Below are 22806 nucleotides of genomic sequence, written 5' to 3' on the forward strand. Positions count from 1 at the left end.
GCATTTTCCTATACAATTTTTTCAGCTTCCTTCAGCTATGATTTTCTGCGGGACAGGGGAATGGTTTGTTTGTTTGGGGTTTTTTATACTTGGACTTTTAATGAAGCAGGAACAACCAAATGATCTGAAAAAATTGTGTACCGGACCAATTATACAAGTTGCCTAGAAGTTCTTTGTCATTTCTCAGATTTTCTAATTTGAAATTACAATCTTAGTCACATATTTTAAATAGCTTATTTACTTGAAATTTCAAGTGCCTCATGATCACTTTATTCGGAGTTGTTTTTTAAAACCAGTGGAACAGTAGTATCTTCATTTCTTCTATAGATGACTCTAAAACAGCCCCACCTTTTGTCATTTCAGAGTGATGGGAAGTTTGAAAGAAAAATACTCCAGTTATATCTTTGAATATTAGCTTTAGTAGTGTCTAGTCTCCATCTTATACTTGGGAACCCAAATCTCCTATAATGACATAATTCTCAAAAATTTGCTATTGATCTAATAGCAACATTACAAAATGTTACTCCCCACCCCCACCCTTCTTACCTAGCACTTCTCAGAATGTCTCTTACAATCTTTACTCAAAGATTTTGATCTGGTTTTAGTATGACCCTAAACCAATTCAGCTTTGTTCATACTGAAGTTTCTTACTTTATTTGAAATGATAAAATGGGGTCTCACAGTATTGCTTCCAAATGCAGTTTAAAAAAATCCTCAAAAACCCAATCAAATAAAAAAGCGTGAAGAATTGCCTAATATGTCTATATCATAACATGATTCTAGGAAATGAGCTGCAAGAAAAATGGTCAATATAGTGTCATTTGTTCAAGAATTAGGAGAAGCATCAACAATTTATGAATATACATACTTAAATTATAAAGGTGCATTACCATATGGTAACGTCAGGGTGGCCATGATATGTCCTAGTGAAAGAGTTTTAGCAGAAGACAGATCCATATAAGAAGTGGGTGCAGCAGATGACTAGGAAAATTGTATGTTGTGAAGGAAGAAGGACACTCCATTATCTTTGATTTAGGGCATCTGAAGCACTTTGGTTTTGAGGGTCGAAGTAGCTGTCTGGAGAGGCCATGAAATCACCCTCCTTGGAGGTGCTCAGTACTCAGTTGACAGGCCCTGAGCAACCTGGTCTTCCTGGCAGGGCTCTGAGCAAGGACTTGGAGCTCCAGAGTTCCCCTGCCACCCAAATGTGTCTCATGATTCTGTGGTTGTCAGCAAGATTGAGATGTATCTTGAATAGACAGGGAGAAGAAGAAAAGCGTGTTTCACTCATCTTTGACCTCAGCGGTACACTTAAAAAACCACGTGCCTGGGAAAGGATCTGGGTTGCAGTCAGCCAAGGAACGTATCATACATACCATGATATTGTCAGACTTCACTGACTCTTGCTGCCGCTGGTGATCCATGCCCAGTCTAAATGCCAGTGTGAAACTCATTCATATTGTTTTACTGTTTGTGCAGAGCACTGCAAAGTCATAACCTAAAACAGATTAGCAGTGGCTCAAAGGGTCAAAAGGAGGATTAATCAGTAAGGAATCTGTATTTTCATCCTCACATGTTTATGTTCAACCTTACTTATGTAGTGACATGGCCCATGAACTTTGTCACTATTATATCAATTTCCCTTCTGCGTAATTCTTAGGGACAGTAGTTCATCAGATAAAAAAACCTCCATTTTTTCTCTTCTGTGCTCTTCATGGAAGGTGCTAATTTTTTTGTTATGTTTTTGTTGGCCTGATAATTAATACTAATCCTTGGGTTACTTTAAATACTGGCTCTTCTGCTTGGCCACTTCCCCCTTTGCATCTTCTGCCCCCAAATTATCTTCCCTTTTTCCCTTTTGGCATGAATAGAGTGTGTCCAGCAAGGGACAGCTGAGGATCATTAGCAGGAATTGAACTTTATAAAATGGATGAAGTTAGATGAGTCTGAATCTTATGTGAGAGACATTTAAAAGTACTGAATGGTATTTGTTCTAGAGTAAAAAAATGTATATATGTGTAGTATATGATTATAGACAGAGAGGTGTAAGAGTGATTTAAAAATTATTCCATTCCAAGGGAGAGCTGGTAATACTGTTAAAAATAATAAAATCTGCAAAGAACTATGGCAGAAATTGAGAAAGAGAGTAAGAACGTTGCCGGTCTAGTGTGTATTCATAACTCCCTCTAGTGACAAGCTATAGAGACTACATACTCTCTCAATCAGAGGGTTTACTTCAGTTCCAGTTGAAGACATTTGTACTCTTAGTGCAAGAAAAGTTTCAGTCAGACTTCACTGTAGTCACATTTTTTAGGGCATCTTTGAATACTGATTTTATGTTCTTGGAGTTTTTGTTTGCTTGTCTTTGGCCTCAGCTGACTTCAGACACCTGTCTTTTGTTTTCTCAAATTCTGACTTGCACAGGGAAATGGTGTTTGTGAATGGGATTTGCAGCTGTGATTTCCATAGGTAGATGTTGGTCATGGTTATAAGTAAAAGCACTGTCTCAAATTCATGGATGTAGTGTGGGCTCTTTGAAAATTTGGACCTAGTCATGCATGTGTGTTATCCGTGGGCTTTATATCCGGTGTATATAATTGAAGCATCTGCAAGTGAAGGGAAACCCTCCCCAAGTTTGTGACTCACTCTAATCTGTTTTTTAGAGAGCAAACGTTCTAATAATTTTAGAGGATTTTTTTTTTTTTTAGATAGTTAATCTCTGTTTAGTAATTTTGCTTTTTGACATTGCAGGCCCTTGTGGATGTGTTGAAAAAGCAGCATTCACTTGTTCTTGGGACTCCTCCAGAGAAGGGTGACAGGAGCAGCCTTGAGGACATGAGAACCCAACTCGAAGTTCTCAGACAACAGGTGAGAACAGCTGGAAGTAAGCCTGGGTGGCTTTCATACAGCGTTATTTTGCCCTCTGTCCCCAGAATTGTGCCTGGTAGACTTCCTATGTAGAGCTTTTGAAAGGAAGAACCAATTTAGCCGTAGCCCATTCAAACGGTGTTTCCTAAGATGTTGTCGTCACAACAGTGTCCATGAAGTGAAACTGAGTCCTTCCAAAGGACTGGACTTGTGTAGGACTCGAAGTAGCAGAATGTCTCTTCTGACTCTTGAAGACGCCCTGTCAGCTCTCTGCTAGGGGCTGAATTTCATCCAGAGGGAATGCTAAATTTCACGTGTTACTGATTGTGTCTTCTGCTCCTTTTTTCTCAGAAGTTGAAAGTTTAGTGAATTATCTAAGAATCCTAGTCTTGGAAAACTAGTGTTGGCATTGCAGTTTTTCAAAGTGAGAGGTAAAACATTTGCATCCGTAACCTGCATACCAATCACTATAGAGAAGTGTATTTATTTTTTTTTAATCTTTGTTGTGAGCAGTTCAAGTGTTTTATGCACTCTTTTTCTTTCCATATGAAAGAATCTGTTTAAAAACATGATACTTTTCAGATAATTTTACTTTTTAGGTCTGTCATCCTGGACAGTGTTAGGGTTAACATTATTGACACACAAATGGATGTGATCAGAATGGGAATTTTATTCAATGGGAATAAAATACTTGTTTCTGTCACGTTTGACAGCAGAGCCAGATTTTGCTCTCTAATGTAATGCTTGCCACATGCTGGAGAATAAAATCCTGCACTTGATTGTACAGTAATGAGTTATTTCATTCTACACAATAAAATAGAGTAAACCAATTTTTTTTTTTTCCAGAATTCTCATGGGGTATCCATTTTATGAATGTCTTTTTCTAGTTGCATAAATCAGTACAGTGAGTCCAGACTTCCTTCTGCACGAAATGGAGCAGAAGGCTCTAACTGTACAGAGGAGGGACTCTTGGGACAAACAGCGATGTGACAGAGGCTCACCAGAGCTTGGCTGTCATCAGTCCATCCCTGGCCACGACAGAAGAGATGAAGGCATTCATTCCTTGGGACGTGTCTCCCTCTTTCTCAGGACAACAAGAATATATGGCAAAAATGTGACAAAGTGGTTCCCTTGCAGCTTCAGCAGATCGTGCAGCTGGGGAGTGGGAGGGAGGTGGGACAGGAGAGAGGGTATTGGGAGGGAAGAAATGAGGAAATACTGAGGAGAGAAGTGTGTAGGTGGACAGGGATACAAGTGACCTAGATTTCTGCAAGTGACAGCTTTGCCTCTGCTTGAGAAGGTCAGGAGCTGAGTCCCCACATGGCCACACAGAAAGCCTTTTCTCCTTCTACAGTGTTATTCAGGAAGGGGGTTATATATAGTGTGGAAGACTGACGGGTCCAAAAAAAAACCTTGCAAAAATTAGCTACAACAGGCAAGTTGCAAAAATAATTTCTAGAACTTTGCGTCGTCTTTTTTTCTTCCCCTGAGGTATTAACATTTCTTTAGTCCTGTGAAGTCATAGTGCTGCTGCCAGCAAAAGGAAAAGTAGATCTGTGTGATGGGCCACATAAGCCATAGCAAGCAAGTTCTTTGGGAATAGAGTGTCAGCAGGATTTAGGAGGACATGAAAGGACTTCTGAAAGTTGTGGTGGCGGTTCCCACCCCAAAGTGCTTTTGCTGATACCTGTCAGTAGAAGTGCCATGAACTTCTTACCAGGTGGATGCCTGCCCATTAGCTGAAGACTTAAGCAAGTCGGCTTAACACCAATTCATTTACAGACTTCTGTTTTGCTTCTGAATCTGTGCGCTCACTGCCTGTGCCTGGGGTGGTCAGATATTTTTTGATGGGATGAAGCATTATGATTCCTGGCGATGTAAAAAGAGCTAAGCCACTGCATTCTTTAATATTTGAAAGGCAGTTTGTCTTCTAGGAACATGGTCAAACCTCTGTATTTATGTTTTGAATTGTGTATGTAACATTCCCCTCTGCCTCTACACTGGGGCAGATAGGTTCTTTCGGCTGCAGTTTGAGAGGATGAGTTAGAGATCCTATATTGCAGACAAAAGGCACATGGGCCAATTATTTTTTTTCACAGACAGCTGCTAACATCTGGTGCACAATAGCCTCCTACAGGTTTGGTTTTTTTTCTTCTACAGTGCTCTAGTTAAGCTCCAAATTCCTTGACAGTCCTGACTAGTTCAAGGCTTCTGGTCATTACTATGTGTCCACAGCTCTAAATACTATCACTTGTTCTGCACAGGTTAGTCCTTTGGGCCACACCTTGGTTAGACACCTAACAGTGGGTAAGATAAAGTTGCAGACAACTATGACAAGGCATAAAGCAAAGCAGGCTCAAGGCCAACTGTGTTCAGTGGGCTATGAAAAGGCACCATCCTATTTCATGATAGTGGCTCATCTTTAGGTTGGATAAGGTGATAACGTTCTGTCAGACTGCATGCTAGAAGTCAGATTTTTGTACTGTGCTAGCACCTCCCATCTCCACCAGGATGCTAACTGCTTGCATCAGAGATACAGGAGGGAGTTAAAAGTGCTCATAATTGAAGAGAAATGAGGTTAAAATGTTGGTAAGGTGTTTGTCCTGCACCTGGTTATCTCTTAAAAAGGTTGATGTCTTTAGTATTTGCTCTCTTATTTATAATACTTAAAATTGATATCCAACTTTTAAATTACAAAGATCTATGAATACTGAAGCTGTAGACAGTTTTGATTGACGGGTGCCATTGGAGAATAGCCATTGCTTGTCATTTTGTGTTTGTCACAAAAAGACGAGGGAAACTTTTGATTGCAGGATTGTGAAGAGGACAGATCCCTTTGGAAAGCACCCTGCTGCTTGGCCAGTGTTTAAAAAGCAATGAAACAACAAAGCAGATGAAAATTTCCATTGTGGTTCTACTGAAATACACATACTTGGTTATAATGATTGCAGGTACAAATATATGAAGAAGACTTCAGAAAGGAGAGATCTGACAGAGAAAGACTTAATGAAGAGAAGGAAGAATTGCAGAAAATTAATGAGAGATTACAGTCACAACTGAATAAACTAAGCTCTCAGGTATGAATCAAAAGAAAGTTACCATTGCCAGAACATGTGTATTTTATTTTTATTTTCTCACTTTCCATGCAACCCAAGGCTTTCTGGCTTCCATTAATTGACATTGGATTTTATATAAGGTCACCACCTGGGATGAAATCATTCTGAAGTAATGCAGTAAGAAGATGAGAAATGATTAGAGATGACTTCCAAATTAAGTAGATGAAGGGAGTATTTATTGCAAAAACTCTTTAAACGTATCTTGAAATGGAGGGGGGTGAACCAAAAACAAATCCAGAGAGCTGTTGATTGTTTCACTGGCACTTGATATGAGAGTTCTAACATCAAACCAACTTTTGAAAATAAAAAGCTTCTGTAATTAATCCTGACCTCTGCAGTGGAATTACAGAGTAATGTTAATATCACTGAGGGAAAAAATTGTCTCCATCCAAATTAGCTGAACAGTCGCTGCAATAATTTTTTGTTGCAACATCCTTTTTATCTTTCCACAGTAGTGTCAGTATTCTGTTCACAGACATTCAGGAAGCCATAGTAAAATCATGGCGTGCAAAACTCTGAGCTTTCTCAATCCCCATTTAAAAATGATGAAATTTTGAGGTTTCCTGTCTTGACAAAATTGTGCAATGTTTTAGAAGAATGGCCGATTACCAAAATGTTCTGTGATGATTTATTGTCCTCCCCAACATTGTTGTGAAACAGAAACTTCAGTTATTAGCTTATTCTCAACCAACCTATGCATCAATACTAGTAGGGTCTTGCAATAGTACCAGAGGCAAGATGCTGTCAAGCACCCCTCACTCCCATCAGCTTCAGTGGGAGTGGAGAGCAGGTTGGGCATCCTGGCCAGTGCTGGGCCCTGCTGCAGTATGGCCCCAGACTTGTCAGTGCTTTTACGGGTGCTTGGAAGCATTTCATGCAAGTGTAAATATAAGTAATGCCAGAGGGAATGCCATGATTTGCCACTCAGGCCATCCCAAGCATATAGAAATACCTTCGACAAATCTGTTAGCACTGCATGCAGTAACTTTCAGGTATATTTCCCCCACCCACCAGCCCACTCCTGAGTCAGTGAGGTAAAGATATCCTTTTGTAGGAGACAGAGTACTCAAACATACCTTCTTCCTATATATTTTTGCATTGCCTAGAGATTGTAAAAGACTACATTTCTTGCACAACCCCAATCAGTCAATGGATGCTGTGAGAACCTCTCCCAGCAGTGACAGTGAAAAGAGGGACTACAAATGGGGCTAAAAGGCCTTTCCCACTCCTCCCTGGCTGCTCTGAAGTAAGAGGAATGCCAACAGCATGGCAGATGTACAACATGCCCAAGGGGCTGTACAAGTGCCGTGTAATATATACAGCTTGACTGCCCCTGCATTGCACTGGCAGTTTACACTAGAGAGGATCTTATTTGTCTCTTTCTGCCTTGGGATTTCATTAGGCAGAGCTTGTGAAGGGTTTTAAACTTGAGAGGAGCCGTATAGAGTATTTATTAGTTTGCTTTCTTAAGTCAAATTATTTAGTTGTGACTCATAGAATCAGAATAGAATCATAGAATGTTAGTCAGCTTTTACCCCTCCTTGCTCTGTCCTTAGGCAAATTCCTGTTGACTCTGCTGGGACACAGAGGGCCTAAGAAAAGGCATACCCAAATCTTGAGGCCATCAATTTACCAAAATTATTTATTTTTCTTGTTATGCAAGTGCCTGTCCATGTAATTCTGCTTCAAATTATTGAAAGCTACTGTGAGTAATGTTTTTTGAAAATAGAAAACACCCAGAAAAGTGCTTGCCATATCTTGACACCAATATTTTCTCACAAAAAAATGTAAAAGACTCTGGTGTGGCACAAGTCAGTTTTCTTACATAATTTTTTAAATCATGAACAGTTTGAAGGGGCTAAACGAGCAGCACTGCGACCAGTGCTGAGAGAGGAGGGTTGCTTACCCATTGCTTTTTACTGGTGAATTTATACATGAATATCCTGTTGGTCATCATATCCCACTGCTAATGCATTTATTCTTGCTTTTCTTATTTTTTGACAGACGAAAGACCTCCCAGTACAGTCTGAGAGGCCCAGCTACCCACCTCCATTCTTCCTCTCACCGTGCATTAATTATGGGAGTTGTGGGTTGGTTCTTCACTATCAAGATCCTCGAGTACATCCAGCATCTCGCAGAGCACATGAGCAACAACAGCACTCAGTAAGGTTCCCACTGTCTCTCATTTCACAAGGGCACTGATTTTCTCACAGCATGGTGACCACAGGAGAATAACCTCGCGCTATCACAGTGCCGTCCTCACCAGTAACCAAATCTATTGTTTCCTACTTCATTGTTGGTTTCAGATCAAGATTTTGTACTGGTTTTAGAATTAGCCCTAGTCTGGAACAGTCTTGGTAATCTCTGTACAGTCTTACTTCCCTTACTACCTGCCCCAAAATGCTGATTTTTCTCTTGATAGTTGTGTTTGTTTCTTCCTTGATTTTCCATGGTCCTGAATTGCAGACCATGGAAATTCCATGTGCAATTGCAGAGTGCTGCCATGTGCAAATCAAAGCATAACCAACAGAAATCTGATCATAAAGAGGAAAAATTGCAGAAATGTAAATGTATGGCTGATGAGTTATACTTTAATTATATACTTATACTTTGGCAAATACTAGTTATCTACAATACCACTAAGAAGAAAAAGGGGATTATTTCACATTTGTTTTCAATGATACTGGTGGTCATTTCTTAATTGAAAAAATAAGGTTGTTTGATTAGACTCTTGATGATTTCTTAGATTAATTTACTTGCACAATACACATTCAGAGCCTTTTGTAGCTATATAGTTACCCAAATTCATAAATATGGATCTGCTCTCTGGATCCCAGTTGTGGACCTTCAATATAAGTAAGTGACAAAAATGAAAACATAGCTGTGGTCAGCATTATTCTGGTCTCTTCCTTCTATTCAGGCTAAGAAAGCTTGTTCACTAATGTGTCTCATTTCCATGCCTTACACTGGGTATTTTTTTCTCCGGCCCTGTCTTTGGAAAATGGCTTTCCTTCTTCACTCATGGCTTCTGTATTCATAAGTAGTGTAACTGTCCTGCCATCAGGCAATGCTGCTGAGGCCAGACTGCACTATCCCAGGTTTCCGTCTGGGGCAGGCAGACAAGCTATGGGCAGGATTCACAACGTTGCTATTAAACTGTAGGGGTGAACTCCCAGATGCTCTTGCTCGTACCCAGCAGTATCTTTCTTCTGGTGTGCTACTGTGAAACAGGATTACATAAGGCATAAGGTTCTGCTGAGAGTTAGGAACTTTTGACTGTGAATTCTTTAGGAATGCAATTTTCGCAAGCAAGCCTGTGTATTGAAAAAAAAAAAAATTAATAAAAATCAATAGAAGTGGAAGTGTATCTGAGTGTGGCTAACACAATGGGAAACTTGCCTCTTTTCCTGGCACACAACAGGGTCCTGTCTTTCTCCACCTGAAGCATAGTTTTGCTCTAGGGCAGGTTGTGTGAGGGGGAGTTACCCGTTTCAAGGAAAACACCACTTCAAAGAGTAATATTTTTGAAGTGCTTTGGGTTATCTGAGTGGGCTGTGCCTATTCAAATCTAGTGAGAATATATTTAAACATGGTGAATGTAATTTTAAATACGCAATATCTGTTTCTGGTTATAAAGCTGTCACATGTGGAAGGATGCTCATTATTTGAGAAATTAGAGCTGAATTTTTGCAAAATGCATAGAAGTCTTTCAGACTGTAGCAATCCAGCAGAAAAGCTGTGGTCGAACAAGTCATTTCTATGCTTCAGGAGTGTGCTTATCTGCCTATTTATCAGAGTTGGAAGTATTGCAGAATGTTTTTCACTGCAATTTGGATGCTGTCCCAGATTATTTTGGCTCTTCTCCCTGAACTTTCATCATCTGGGTTTCTAATTCTGGGAGGGATCACTGGGTTTACAACTTTGCCATTCCTGCTGGAGTGCTGGGGTCAGTTTGACTGGTTGCTTTGTAACTCCCAGTTTCATTCTGAGTTTTCTTTGAAATTCTTTGTGTGAGTACAGTGTTGCTGCTCTGAGCTTTTGATACCTCCCTGAGCAATTTGTTAGCAATGAAGAAAGGTGTTAGAATTTAATGAGTGTCCTGAGTTAAAGTACGTAATCCTGTGTTTAGTCTGTGCTTTTGCTTTTTCATTCTTTTAATATCTTACACCTTTTCATTCCTTTTTACATTGTTAGTAGAAACATTTTGTTTAGTCTGACGTGAAATAAACCTCTTTTCTGAAATTCATTCAAGTCTGCATAGTGTAAGTACGTATGAAAGAGAAGAGTAGATCGGAGAACAGAAAAATCATTAGAATCTCAGAAAAGCAGTGCAAATAAGTGTGTTTTGAGCCATAAGTGGAAAAACTACCTGTACTTAAACCAAAGCCGTCTTGCTTTGTATCAAAGCCTATTTTGTTTGCTCACAAGCACAGAATTAGTAAATAATACCTGTGGATGTGGGTAGTATAAGTGAAAATAAGCGACTTCCTTTTTTCCTGACAGTGTATGAGAGTGATTACTGCTATGTAACTTACGAATGACACCATACATAAAAGTTAAATCTATTTTCTGAATCTACAGCTTCATCCTGCCATCGCAATTTAGGCAAAGCTTCTTTAGAAGTCTACAAAATTTCTTCCCTACAACTTGAAATCTCTAAGAGTCTCCTTGGGACTACTCGTGATTTTGTCAGAGTAGTTTCTGCAAAACAAGAATACTTTTCCCAGTTTAACTAATTTTAAGCGGCAATTACCTGGAATTTGACAAGCTTGCATGTACTACTTAAACCAGATAGACAGCTTAATATAGTTTCAGCTGAAATGTCTGGTCCTAAAATTATTTTCTCTGGTGGTAATTTGCTACTCATTTACCACAGTGTGTGGTATAAACTATAATACAGTATTTCTTTCTTCCAGGATTTCCCTAGACAAAACTATATTTGCATGGACATAACCTTCCCAATACTTCCTCTTATAAGAAAGGTGGGAATTTTTCCCATCCACAGAATTTTCAAGAAGTTATTTGATAACAGCTAATGTAACACAGTGCTAACCTGTGGGGAAGGGAGGAGGGGAGAGACCTTTATTAAATGGGTTATCCCTGTCACACTGAAACATGTTACAGATGTTACGTATTCAGACTGGAACAGCTTTACCTGTCAGGTCGATGTGTACCAGGTTTCTCTGCAGTTCTTTGGTACTGGGGATATGATGCCTGCTAATATCTTCTGGTGCACTTTTCCTTAGCCCCTTTAAAATCTAATTTGTTTCCGTTAATGCTTCTTTTGATTTGTGGCATCTAGAAAGGTTTACACCAATATTTCTAATCAGTGCAACATCTAAACAACATGTCATAAAAATGGAAGCAAGCTGAAAGACTTGAGCGTGGAAATATAAAGCCAAATATAAGATTTTTTGTAAACTACTTTTGTATGACTAATAAAAAACCTTCACAGCACAATTATATTTTTATCATGTCACTATTCTTTTGTTTGAAGTGTCTATGAAGTCCATATTGCTGTAATAATGTTTTATTGTTCTGTGCAGCCAGACTATCAGTGGTATGCTCCTGACCAGTTTCCGCCAGATGTGCAGCACAAGGCAAATGGTAAGACAACAGCTGTACAGAGCATATTTTAAATGCACTTTTTTAAAGTGGGGGTCTTTGAGGGATGTAGAATAAACTTTGTTATTTATCTGTTGAGTGCTTACATGACAGCTTTGCCTCGGAGAGCCGAGGTTGGTGTATGTGCGACACAGGTGAGGTTTCTAATATAATACCATCTATATTACAGCTTTCAGATTTGTTGCAATTCATAAAATGTCTCTATTACACATTACAGGATAACACATTTGCCTCATTAAACACCTAGTAATAGTCCTAAAGAAAATATATTCTCAGAGTTGTCCTTAGAGCTTCTGTTGTTCCAGCTAAGACTAAATTTAAAGATGTGCCGAACCTGGGGGCCAAGATGGGGCAGATTTTAGAAGCCCTTGGTAACACAATACAGGCTTTAGGGTGTTGTTTCACCTTAAAGGCAAAATGCCCTTTTCTATTCTTGAGCTGCTCTGATAGTTCAAGGTGCCTGGTCTGAAAATAAAACCATGTAAATGGACAAAGTTAACTAGTTGCCCAAGTGTCAGTGTAAACTATCTTTTGGAAACCAGGAGTGCCACCTGGTTGTACCTGGATTTGAAATCATGTCAAGTTCCTGAGTGTTTTGAAGTACTTATTTCAGACCACTCAAAAAATGAATGCCAGAGAGCACAAGGAAAAAGGGACATTGTTCTGGGCAGGAATCTGCCCCTCCAGATCTTCTCCGTCATGAACTCCCCTAAGCCACCTCTTTTCTCTGAAAAATGGTTGAGAATTATGACACCTAAATTTTTGTGTTTTGCTCTGTTCTCATGTCTCGTGGCTCTTTTGTGGACATACCACCTCAGATAAATGATAACATCATCCTGGGCTGCAGTGGGACCAGCAAAGTTTGCTGGTGAGCACTGTGGAAGTGTGTGCTTTGTGGGTCTGCCATTTCACAGGGCAAGTGGGTACCATATGGGGTGGCAGGGACTCATCACCAAAAGCTGTTTTGTAACATCTAGAAGATGATGGCTACAGAGGAATCATTCTATTTTTTATTGTCATCCACATTTGAACAGAAGAGAGGGCAGGGTGGGAACGTAGCTTGCCGAAATGGAGGATGAGCTTCCCATAATTACATGGTGTCTGTTTGGAGGGTTCTGATGTGGTCGTAGGGAAAGTGGTGCTGTGACTGCAAGAGAGGACAGGAGATTAATTTTGTAGTTCCTCCCACTTAAATTCAGAGTGATTTACTGCACCAGAGAACACAGGGAGGATGTTTATAACAGTGAATGAAACGAGTCCAGCCACCAACTGCAGCTGTGGTCCAGGGCAGGGCACTTAGGGGATCTGAAGAGTTGTTCTTTCATCCTGCTTGATTATATGGCTTGACTTCTGGCTCCCTGAAAAAGCTTTTTTAAAAATCCATGCTCTGTCTTTCTATTACTTTTCCTTGTCCAGAACATCCAAATACCTTCTTCTCAATGGGATAGTGAGTAGGACACTTGGAGACTTTTCCCTTCCCTCTTTTCTTCAGTCCCCATAAAGAGGAATTCACGAGTCCCATCGTAATGCTGTGTAGGATGTCTGCTTTAACATCTTCGGGGCTCTTATTTTTTTAATCTTTGTTAAGACAAAGGTTATTTTATTAGCCATTAATCAGACAGAAGTCCAACTTCTACTATGAAAAGGCACTAGCCTGGGTCTATATATTATATACAGGCATCTATATTAAATCTGCATTTAAGTGTTTTGAGAAAGGTTTCAAAGATAGAAACTCCAAGAATATGTGGTGAAATTATTCTTGATGTTCCAATTTCTTTGTTCTATTTTGTACAAGTGCTAATTACAATGGTGGGTTTAAATGAGCTAGTATGTGCAGCAGTTCCTGAGTCTCATTTCTCCTCTTTCGTTTCCTCATTAGGTGATAAACTGACCAATAAATCTTATCTCTTCTGAGATAGGGCTTCATTATAGAAAAACAAAACAGCAGTGCAGCAACTTTTAGGCATGAAGCAGTTTTCTTTAGGAATGCTATTTCAGTAGATTGATGTTTCTAGGGAAAACCCTTAAGTTTTCCTTAACTGAACAAATTTTCCTTTGACGCTGGGTATTTTTTCTTAAAGAATAATTGCAAAATACAGATCACAGGTTGTAAATTTAGAGCTGAACACAAGTGAAATGAATCAGAAAACTGGTATTTTTTTATGATATGCCATCAGAAAAAGCCTGTTTTAAAGATATTTGAAATCTATGAGAGTGTCTATATTAACTCTAGATACTACTTTGCTATAATGTCATTGGGACTGCAAAGGTATATTGTCACAAAGTTGGAATTATGAATTTTTTCTGCAGCTTTGTATAGATGTGCCCAGTCTGCGTTTTCCTCCCTCTCTCGCCTCCTTTGTGAGGGAGAAAGTTGTTTGGACCCAGGTGCTTTGCCATTTGACTTAGGTTCTGCAGGTGCTTCTGTAACCAGCTGTAATCTCCTATTTTCTGTTTCTTGTGTAACCGTATCTACTTCTGACTGGCACCACTTTTCTTAGCTGCTCCTGTGTTCAAAGAAGGCTGTCTTAAAGGACTGCTGCTTCTGTAAAGCCTAGTTTGTCCTTCTGTTTTCTGTAAGAAACATGTCTTTGCCTTTATCTACAGAAATAGGATGACCGCTGAAATATTTTTTAAATTAAAAATAAAATCTGCTGCAGAAATTTGATCAATCCTATTTGATCCTATTTTCTAAAGTTCCTACTCCAGTCTCTCATTTTCCTCACACTTCTGTGATTTGGTAGTTGGCAGAGGATTACTTATGCACAAGTCTGAGGAGCAATGTTGCCTCCAGGACTGAACTTTCATGATAGTGTGATGGTTTGGATCTGGGACTTCTTGGTTTGAACCCTTTCTAATTAGCCTGGAAACTACTTCATCAGAATACAGGGAGGATGAGAGGAATAGGGGGGCAAAATGAACAAAAAAAGCCAAACAAACAAAACCAAAACGCTTCTATTTTCCATTAAGCCTTTCTTTCCAAAATGGGAAAGAACAAGAGATGTTCCACGGTAGCAAGACAATGGTAATTATCTAAATGAAATCCTTTCAATTTAGCTTTATAAAGAGAGTGAAGCTCAAGGGGGCTGCTAAGATTACAGCTATGAAGTATGGCTTTATGCAAAAACCTTATGTTTCTGTTCAGAGTTTGGAGTAGTGAACACCACTTGTTACTTATCAGGGCTACGTCAACTCCCTTTTTCTCAAGAAATTTGCTAGTTAATTGAGGTTCAGCCATGTGCTGAGCAGTTCTTTGGCTAAAACACCTCAGAGCTACCCTATGCTTCTTGTTTAAGTAATCTGTGTGTCCCTGATTTGTAGCTAGAGTATCTAGGGGCCATTTAAGGATTTAGTACTACTGGAAAGACCATAAGGAGTTGGTTTTAGTGATATACGTCTCTGTTTTACAGTTAAGTATCTATGGATCAGTTAAGAATCTGAATGAAGAGAAGGGCCTTGTAGCCCTTGTGGTGCATAAGGCTGAATTTGCTCTGGAGACAGCTATTCCCAGAGCTGCCACAGGCTGACTTAGGTGGCTTGAGAGGTCCGTCCTCGGCCATGAAATCACATCAGCATGCCCTTCAAACACAGAGTTCGGAGTGTGATGCAACAGCATGCTCGAGTATCTTACCCCTGCCGTGGTTCGTGTAGGGCATGGAAATGTGATTGTAGGAGTCTGTGTGTAGGAATATGTGGAGGTGACCAAACATGGCTAGCAAGCCTCATATGTGTGTTTGACTATATTTACTTAACATTTTTACTTCTCTGTTTGCCTAAATAAGTAAAATAAAACCTACTGGCTCTATGTACACATCTGGCATCCAGGAAGATATTCTGTGGATAAGACTTGGCCTTTCTTTATATTTTTGATTCAGTAATCAAGTTTTAAATTATTTTATCAACTCTTTTATTTGTCCACAGTTGCCCATAGTTATTGTTGAATTGCTTTCTTTAACCAGAAGTTGATGATCCCCCTGGCTGCATAAAGCCCACTCAGATTGTTTTTAAAAACATATCTCTGCCTTTAGGGAGTTTACTTCAAAGTTAGCAAAGAACCATTCAGGCCCCTATGACTTTGGGACCTTAGAACCAGTTGTAGTAGGTTTCATAGGTTAAAAAAAAACAGCCTCTCTCTCTTGGTAAGCTTGGAGGCAACTTTGACCTGTCAGGGGTTGTATGGGACAGTGAAGAACTAGTAACCACATAAAATATAATTTTCAAAAAAGGATGGGAAAATAAATTCTGTCCTTGATGATGTGTTTAGTGAGTCAATGTATTCCACACCCTTGCCCATGCGCAGTGCAACAGGTACTAAAGGCATGCTCATGGTTTGGGGTGACTTTCCTGCCAGGCTGCATGGCAGGATGCAGCTGCCTGCCATCTGTACATCTGCATGGCCACAGGAAAGAGAGGGTTTAACTTGGTTCCTCTCCTCCTGCTCTTTCATGCTGCAATCTAATCAAGAGTTCAGTTTTCCACGTCACCACTGGGATCTGAACTTAATCCAGAAATACTCAACAGGCGGTTTGCAAATACGAGGGTGTGGGCTGTATTCAGGTTTATTGGTCTGATTTTACCAGCATTTTCTTCCCATTTGTATCCAGAAAGTTTCATGTAGCACCTCTTGTTAAACTGCTTAAGAACTCAGATAACTCATACCAGAGTTCAGCTTGCCTGTGAACATAAGTGTGTCTTCTCCCTATCTCCCCAAACATGGAATACTCCAGCTGAAAGCAGGCAGGGTGAAGAGATGAGCAGGAGCATTTTGTGTCCAGCCGTGCTCTGTAGGTGGGCTACAATGGAGAACAGTCTGTCAGGGAAAGACCACTCAGGTAGTCCTCACAGGACAACCGCCTGTCTGCAGAAGAGGGTTAGGGGAAATCATCAGGCTTCCAAAAAAGTAAAGGGGTTTCCTTGAAGGTCACAATAAAGAGAGAAGGGTAATGTGGAAAGGTAAGCAATGGGAGGCAGGTTGAGGTTAAGGAAGAAGATGGTGAGGTGAGAGATTGTCTCACTGCACTGGCAATGTATTTCCAAGAGAATAACTTTCTGCCTACCTCTGGGCTGCTCCCTCCCCAGGTACTTTGCTGTGCAGAAAGCCTAGTCCTAAACTGTGCTTAAGTTCTGCCAGCTTAGCCTTGTTTGACCAGCAGTGCTCCTTTGGAGGGATATTAGCTCCTAAGTCTCTCAGTGCTCTGTCACTCAGTGCTCCTGGAGCTGGTTTCCAGTCTTTTCGTTCTTGGTTGTGGGGGTTTTTTGGTTTGTTTTCTTGTTGTTTGTTTTTTTTTTTCTCCATTTTTTAATTTTTTAAAATCTTTTTCAAGAGCAAGGCCGAAAGATTTCCAGCAAGTGTACTTAATGTCACTTTATTTGCCAAGCTATGTTGACTTCCTTCCTTATCCAACTGTGAAAAATTGAAAAGACAGTTGAAAAAAAGATTGATTTTGGAGATTTTCCCTGAACCCAGTTTTTTAATGAAAAATTCTCTGGAAAAGAGGTTTATTGCTCAAAGCCTACTCAGAGCAAGAACCCTTTTGCGTGCCACAACTGCTGGCATGTATTGCCTTTTTCACTTCCAAAACTAATCTTACTGTATTTGTTTTCTTGGCAGAAAGCTTCTCGGTACATGCATTTAAGAACCCCTGTTACTCTTTCAGAATATCAGATATAACTACTGGATTTCTTAGACCTAAACTATATGTTTTTGGTTTGGGCTCAGCTCTGCCAGGCACAGGGGAAAGCCAAAATGTAGCCCTTCGCATACCTCTCAGTTCAAGGGGTAGCTCTGGAGGGAGAGGTGACAGCAGCTGGTCACCACCTTGTCTTGGCATGCCTAGGGAAAACAGAAATCAACCTGCGAAGCCCTAAGGATGCTCAGATGAACACACGAAGAAGCATGGTGTGTCCACATACTTTCATTATAGTATCCTTTCTTGTTTCCTCCCATACTCTGCTGCTTTCCAGATTTTTGCCCTCAAGGTACCTACTTTGCCACTAATGTTGTTATAATTACAGCTAATTGAAGAAGGGGGGGGGGGCGAGAAGTGTGCGGTTTTCCACTGAAAATAATGACATCTGTAGGGAGGGGGGAAAAAATGAAAAACTGAAAAAATGGATTTGTGGAGGTCTTCAATGAAAACCAGACAGGAAAAAAGTCAATTAACTGACATCTTAATTTTCCTGGAAAAAATCCCAGATCCTAAACATTTTTAATATTGGCGTGTCCTCAGTGTATACATTACATCAGAAATTATCAGTGCTCCCAGCTAGTCAAGACAGATTTAATTAGCAGCTTGCCATCCCCACTGGGAGTGAAAATGTGATTATTTTCAGGATTTTTACTGATACAACTTGATTTCTGCTGATGCAGTATAACAAAAAGGCCATTAGCACACCTTTAATTTCTAACCCCAGAACATGAGAAGTTGCCTTTTTTAGAAATGTGTTGCTTTTATAGGTCAACTTGAGCTAAAGATCACAGAATACGTTGTAGTTTTTCAGACTACCAGACAGAAAAATCTCATGTAAAGAACAGGATATGTAATTTAAACAGATGCATGATTTGATAATTTTATTTCTATGAAACAGTGTATCAAAATTTATCATTCGATCCATGTTATATTTTAAATGGCTTCACACACACTGGCATTTTTTTTTTCCTTTGAGATTGAAACACAGGGAAGAATCAAAGCATTGTAAGGGGATGTTGATGGTGGTCTTCTGGTGATAGGTGACATGGTGGCTGTTTTCATTAAAACATTCTCTTTCCTGGTGGCTTGATGAAACGTCTTGTCTGGTATCTGGAAATATCCTTAGTTCCTCACTGATCATCTAAGGAACCGATGTAAAAATTCACTCCATGCCATTTGCTTGTTAAAGTAGCAGTGAAGTGCCACCTACCCTTGTTATATGGAGTCCGCTTTCCTTTGCCTGTTATATGTGTTTTAAGTGTAAAAGTACTCTGGGAGTATCTGTCCAAGTATATGACTTGGATAGATTGGATCGGTGGCCAACATTAACGGCATGAATGAGGCCAAGTGCTGGGTGCTGCACTTGTGCCACAACCCTCTGCGTGGCTACAGGCTTGAGGAGCTGTGGCTGGAGAGCTGTCTGGAAGAAAAGGATCTGGGGTTCTAATGGACAAGCAGCTAAACGTGAGCCAGCAAGTGTGCCCGGGTGGCCAAGAAAGCCAACGGCATCCTGGCTTGGTTAGAAATAGTGCGACCAGCAGAAGTAGGGAGGTGACAGTCCCCCTGCACTCTGCACTGGTGAGGCCACACCTGGAGTATTGTGTCCGGTTTGGGGCACCTCAATACGAGAGAGATCTCGAGGTGCTGGAGCGAGTGCAGAGGAGGGCAATGAAGCTGGTGAAGGGCCTGCAGAACAAATCCTGAGGAGAGATTGACGGAGCTGGGACTGTTCAGTTTGAGGAAGAGGCTGAGGGGAGACCTCATCACTCTCTACAACCACCTGGAAGGACATTGTAGAGAGGTTGGTGCTGGTCTCCTCACAGGTAATTAGTGACAGAACAAGGGGGAACGGCTTTAAATTCAACAGGGGTGGTTCAGACTGGACATTAGGAAAAAAATTTTCACAGAAAGAGTGATCAGACAGTGGAATAGGCTGCCCAGGGAGGTGGTGGAGTCACCATCCCTGCATGTGTTTAAGGGTCGTTTGGGTGAGATGCAGGGAGTTATGGTGTAGGGGAGAACTTTGTAGAGTAGGGCTGATGGTTGGACTTGATGATCCCAAGGGTCTTTTCCAACCTGAACGATTCTGTGATTCTGTGCTGGGCTCTGAAGCCTGCTCATATGGATGGTTAATGCTGTCCTAGGTGAAAGGCATTCTTTGGTTTTGGGAACTACATATTATCATCTTTAGCTTTTCTTCTCTGGCAGACTATGCCTGCAGTGCAGTGGTATCTGCTGGTTTGCACCAACTGGGCAAGAACTTTAGGAGACAAAAGCATCTTGTCATGAGCAGGATGACCTCAATGTTGTCCCAGTGGGACTTAGAACTGTGAAGGAACAGAAATAATTGAAGGATATCCCCACTGTATAGCTGCTTGTGATGTCTGAATATCCAAGTCTTCTCTTTTCTTTTTCCAAATTATATTGTTATATGAATGCCAACATTTGATGTGAAGCTTGGAAGCACATTTCTTGTTAGAAAAGTTTTTTTCCACTGTTTTTGTTGTTATAAGGGGCTATTTGCATGAAATGAAGCAGACACACAAATATCTGTATTTATCTACCTTGTACAGAGAACCAGTCTGCTAACTGTTGCTATTCCTGGGTTTTGTGAACAAATAACATGAATTTTAGCTCTGATACTACCTGCAAGGAAAAGGTGTCACCGAAAATCTATGATTCACGGTACTGCTGCTTTCTACAAACGTGGACGTTTTGGATCAAGTTTTCTTTCATATACATTTGGATATCATCAGCACTGTGGGTTTGGAAGTGAATGATGGGGTTACTGTGTAGCAGCTGCAGAGCAATTCTCATAGGCAAATTCAAAGCCCTGCTGGAAATATTTCACTCTTAATGTTTTTCTTGTAAGCAAAATACTGTGTGCACTTGTGTGTGCTACTAGCGATGTGTTACAGCATTTCCAGAATCTTTTGAAACTTCGGGAAGGAAGTCTGTGTTACACCACCAATAGTATATTTCCTTTCTTCAATTTTATTTTGTTTTCCTAGCTCGAGTGAGTTACTATCAAACACATCTTTGAACCACAGACACCTACTTAGCTGTAGGTACTACTACCTAATTCCTCTGTCATACTTACCAACCCTCTTGGGTGCACCTAATGCTAATGTATACCTATGAGCACTGCTGAATATCAGCTGTTCTTTTTAGAGATCCTGAAAGATTTTACATTGGGGCTTTAGGTCATTAGACCCTACTGTTTGTTCTTATTGACAATCGGGACTAGACTAAAGTTGAGAGAGAGACTACTAGTGCACTGTATGATAACCCTACCCTCTTTTGCTTCTTCACATGTATTGGATTGATTACAGACTTGTAATGATGTACAGTATTGGCTCCGGGGGTGCGTGTGTATGTGTTACAAAATATAGGGAAATTAATCATAAGCAAGTTGCATTTCTCAATGTCAGAATAATTTGTATTGATTTATTTTTGCAGATTCATCTTCGGAGAAGGGAGCCCATCACTGACAGCCTATGACCTGGAGAAGTGTTGACCAAAGGCTGCAAGCTAGTCTTGCAACTTTGTTACTCTGCTTTGTTCTGGGCTTTTTTTGCCCCTGGCTCCTTATCTCTTCAGTGCATGTTATTTATGCCTGGTGAAATCCCTGCGAGGACAATAGAAAAGCAGATCATACAGGGTAGTGATCCTCAGGATCCAGTTAAACTCTGCTGGGAAGCATTTTTGCCCTTTGTTCTGAAGATGCTGTTTGTGCTGCCTATGAGAATCTGTCAAAAAGCCTTATGAGAAAAGATGCGGCTATTGCCGGGGTTTCAGAGATGAGTCACATCTGGTTTGAATTCATGAGCTTATAAGCCCAATAATGTTGTGATATTTTTTTGTTTGAGAATCATAGTCTTTTTTTTTTTTTTTTATTTGATTCCAGGGAATTTGTTGATATACCATCTTGAATTCTGTACTCTTTCTTGATTGTTTAATAAAAAGGAAATATGTTTCATTGTTTTAACACATCTGTATAATTATAAGCAGGGTACCACTGATGCCATGCCAAGTAGAAGGTGCCTACTCCCCTTTTTGAGTCAAGGCCACCTATCCTTTTGTTTTGGCCCCAGAAATATAAAAAAAATTTAATCACTTTTTTTTTTTTTTTTAAATTTCTGTGTGTACTTATTTGTATCAGAAGAATTTTAGTAGAAATATTCAATGGGTTTAACTTCTCAGTGAAAATGGCTTTATATTTCCAAATTATTCTTGTAATGAATCTGAACATCATTGTGTAACCTCTAACCTGAGAATAAAACCTGGATTTTTAAATGAAATTGTATTCAGACCATATTTCCAGAAAATTGTGGTGAATGGGTGTTCAGCAAGCATTACTTGATAGTCTACTTGCAGGATTGTCTGTTTCTTTCAGGCTTTTAAGAGGGCAGCTGTTGGGAGACAGGTACCCGAATCTACAGGGATTCCACCTGAAAGAAGTGAGATTTTTGCACCATAAGGCCACATGAGATGTCCTGTGTGCTTTCCTTGTAGTTCAGAGGTAGTTAATCTGAGTTCAAATTCTCACACAAACAGCTTTTTGGGCTGCGCAAAGACAGAGTCATCAGTTGCGAGATCGCCTGCCTGTGTCATTTCTGCTTTTAGAACAGATATTTCCATTTCTGTCAATATACAAAGGCCTGTGCATTAAAATAATAACCTTACAGGATTAAACATGTTCAGCATTTGATTTTGGACACAATGGGGGACAGTCCATGGGAAAGGATTTTTCTGATTTTGCCTGTGCTGATGAAAGAGACAACAGTCCTAACTCACAGTATGGACTCAAGAAGAGCACAAGCAAAGCACCGAGTGAACCGGCCTCTGGAGAGAAAATGCTTTTTCATGAACTATTGAAAATTAGAGTTTGACTAACGTTAGGTACAGAATAAACTCCTGAGTCTCTGTTAGAGGAATTTTTTATCTCTGCGTGAATTTGGAGCTGGCTTACAGACACTATAGCAGCAGATAGTTTAACTAGAAAACAATAGAACCACGCTACTCCTGATTAGCGATTTGGCTAATAAGGGTGAGATCACGGAAAATGCTAATGCGGTGCCTTTGGAAAATCCAATTATAATGTAACCTAATTCAATGCGAGCTCTCAGCAGGTGACCAGTGCTGTGGGCAGAGCACCCCGCACTCAAAGATGTCGTGAATCCTTAAAACAGACGAGCTTCTGTGTGGTTGGTAGCGGAGGCAACAAACCCCCGTTTCATTCATTGCCACTGTTTTCCCCAACTAAACCGCGAAGGTTTGTGCCTTCCATTTGTGGTGCTTAACACATTATCTCACAACTTGTGCAAGCATTATCCGGCCCAAGCGGATGATTCAACATGAGCCATTCACGGTAAGAAAATAGAGTTTGCAGGGCTAGATTTTTTCCCTCTGTTTAGTCGCAGGCTTTTAATGTTTGGCTGTCTTGGGCACAAGACTGTAAACCTTGACTCACACAGATCCTTATTATGCTAAGCGTGGGGTATTCC

At 40.2% G+C, this 22806-nt stretch overlaps 1 protein-coding gene across 1 annotated transcript in view; it reads left to right on the plus strand.

The window, feature by feature from the left end:
* TNIP3 (TNFAIP3 interacting protein 3) overlaps positions 1 to 21579 on the plus strand; it is an 82919-nt gene extending 61340 nt beyond the window's left edge. Inside the window, exons 10-14 of the mRNA XM_026847889.1 lie at positions 2752 to 2868; positions 5820 to 5945; positions 7989 to 8147; positions 11531 to 11591; positions 20759 to 21579. Coding sequence (XP_026703690.1) covers positions 2752 to 2868; positions 5820 to 5945; positions 7989 to 8147; positions 11531 to 11591; positions 20759 to 20790 — 495 coding nt within the window. The 3' untranslated portion in view covers positions 20791 to 21579. The remainder of the gene's footprint in view (positions 1 to 2751; positions 2869 to 5819; positions 5946 to 7988; positions 8148 to 11530; positions 11592 to 20758) is intronic.
* Positions 21580 to 22806: the final 1227 nt, after the last annotated feature.

The sequence above is a fragment of the Athene cunicularia genome (genome assembly GCF_003259725.1).
Source record: "Athene cunicularia isolate RWA chromosome 4 unlocalized genomic scaffold, athCun1 chr4_part2, whole genome shotgun sequence".
NCBI classification, from domain to species: Eukaryota; Metazoa; Chordata; class Aves; order Strigiformes; family Strigidae; genus Athene; species Athene cunicularia.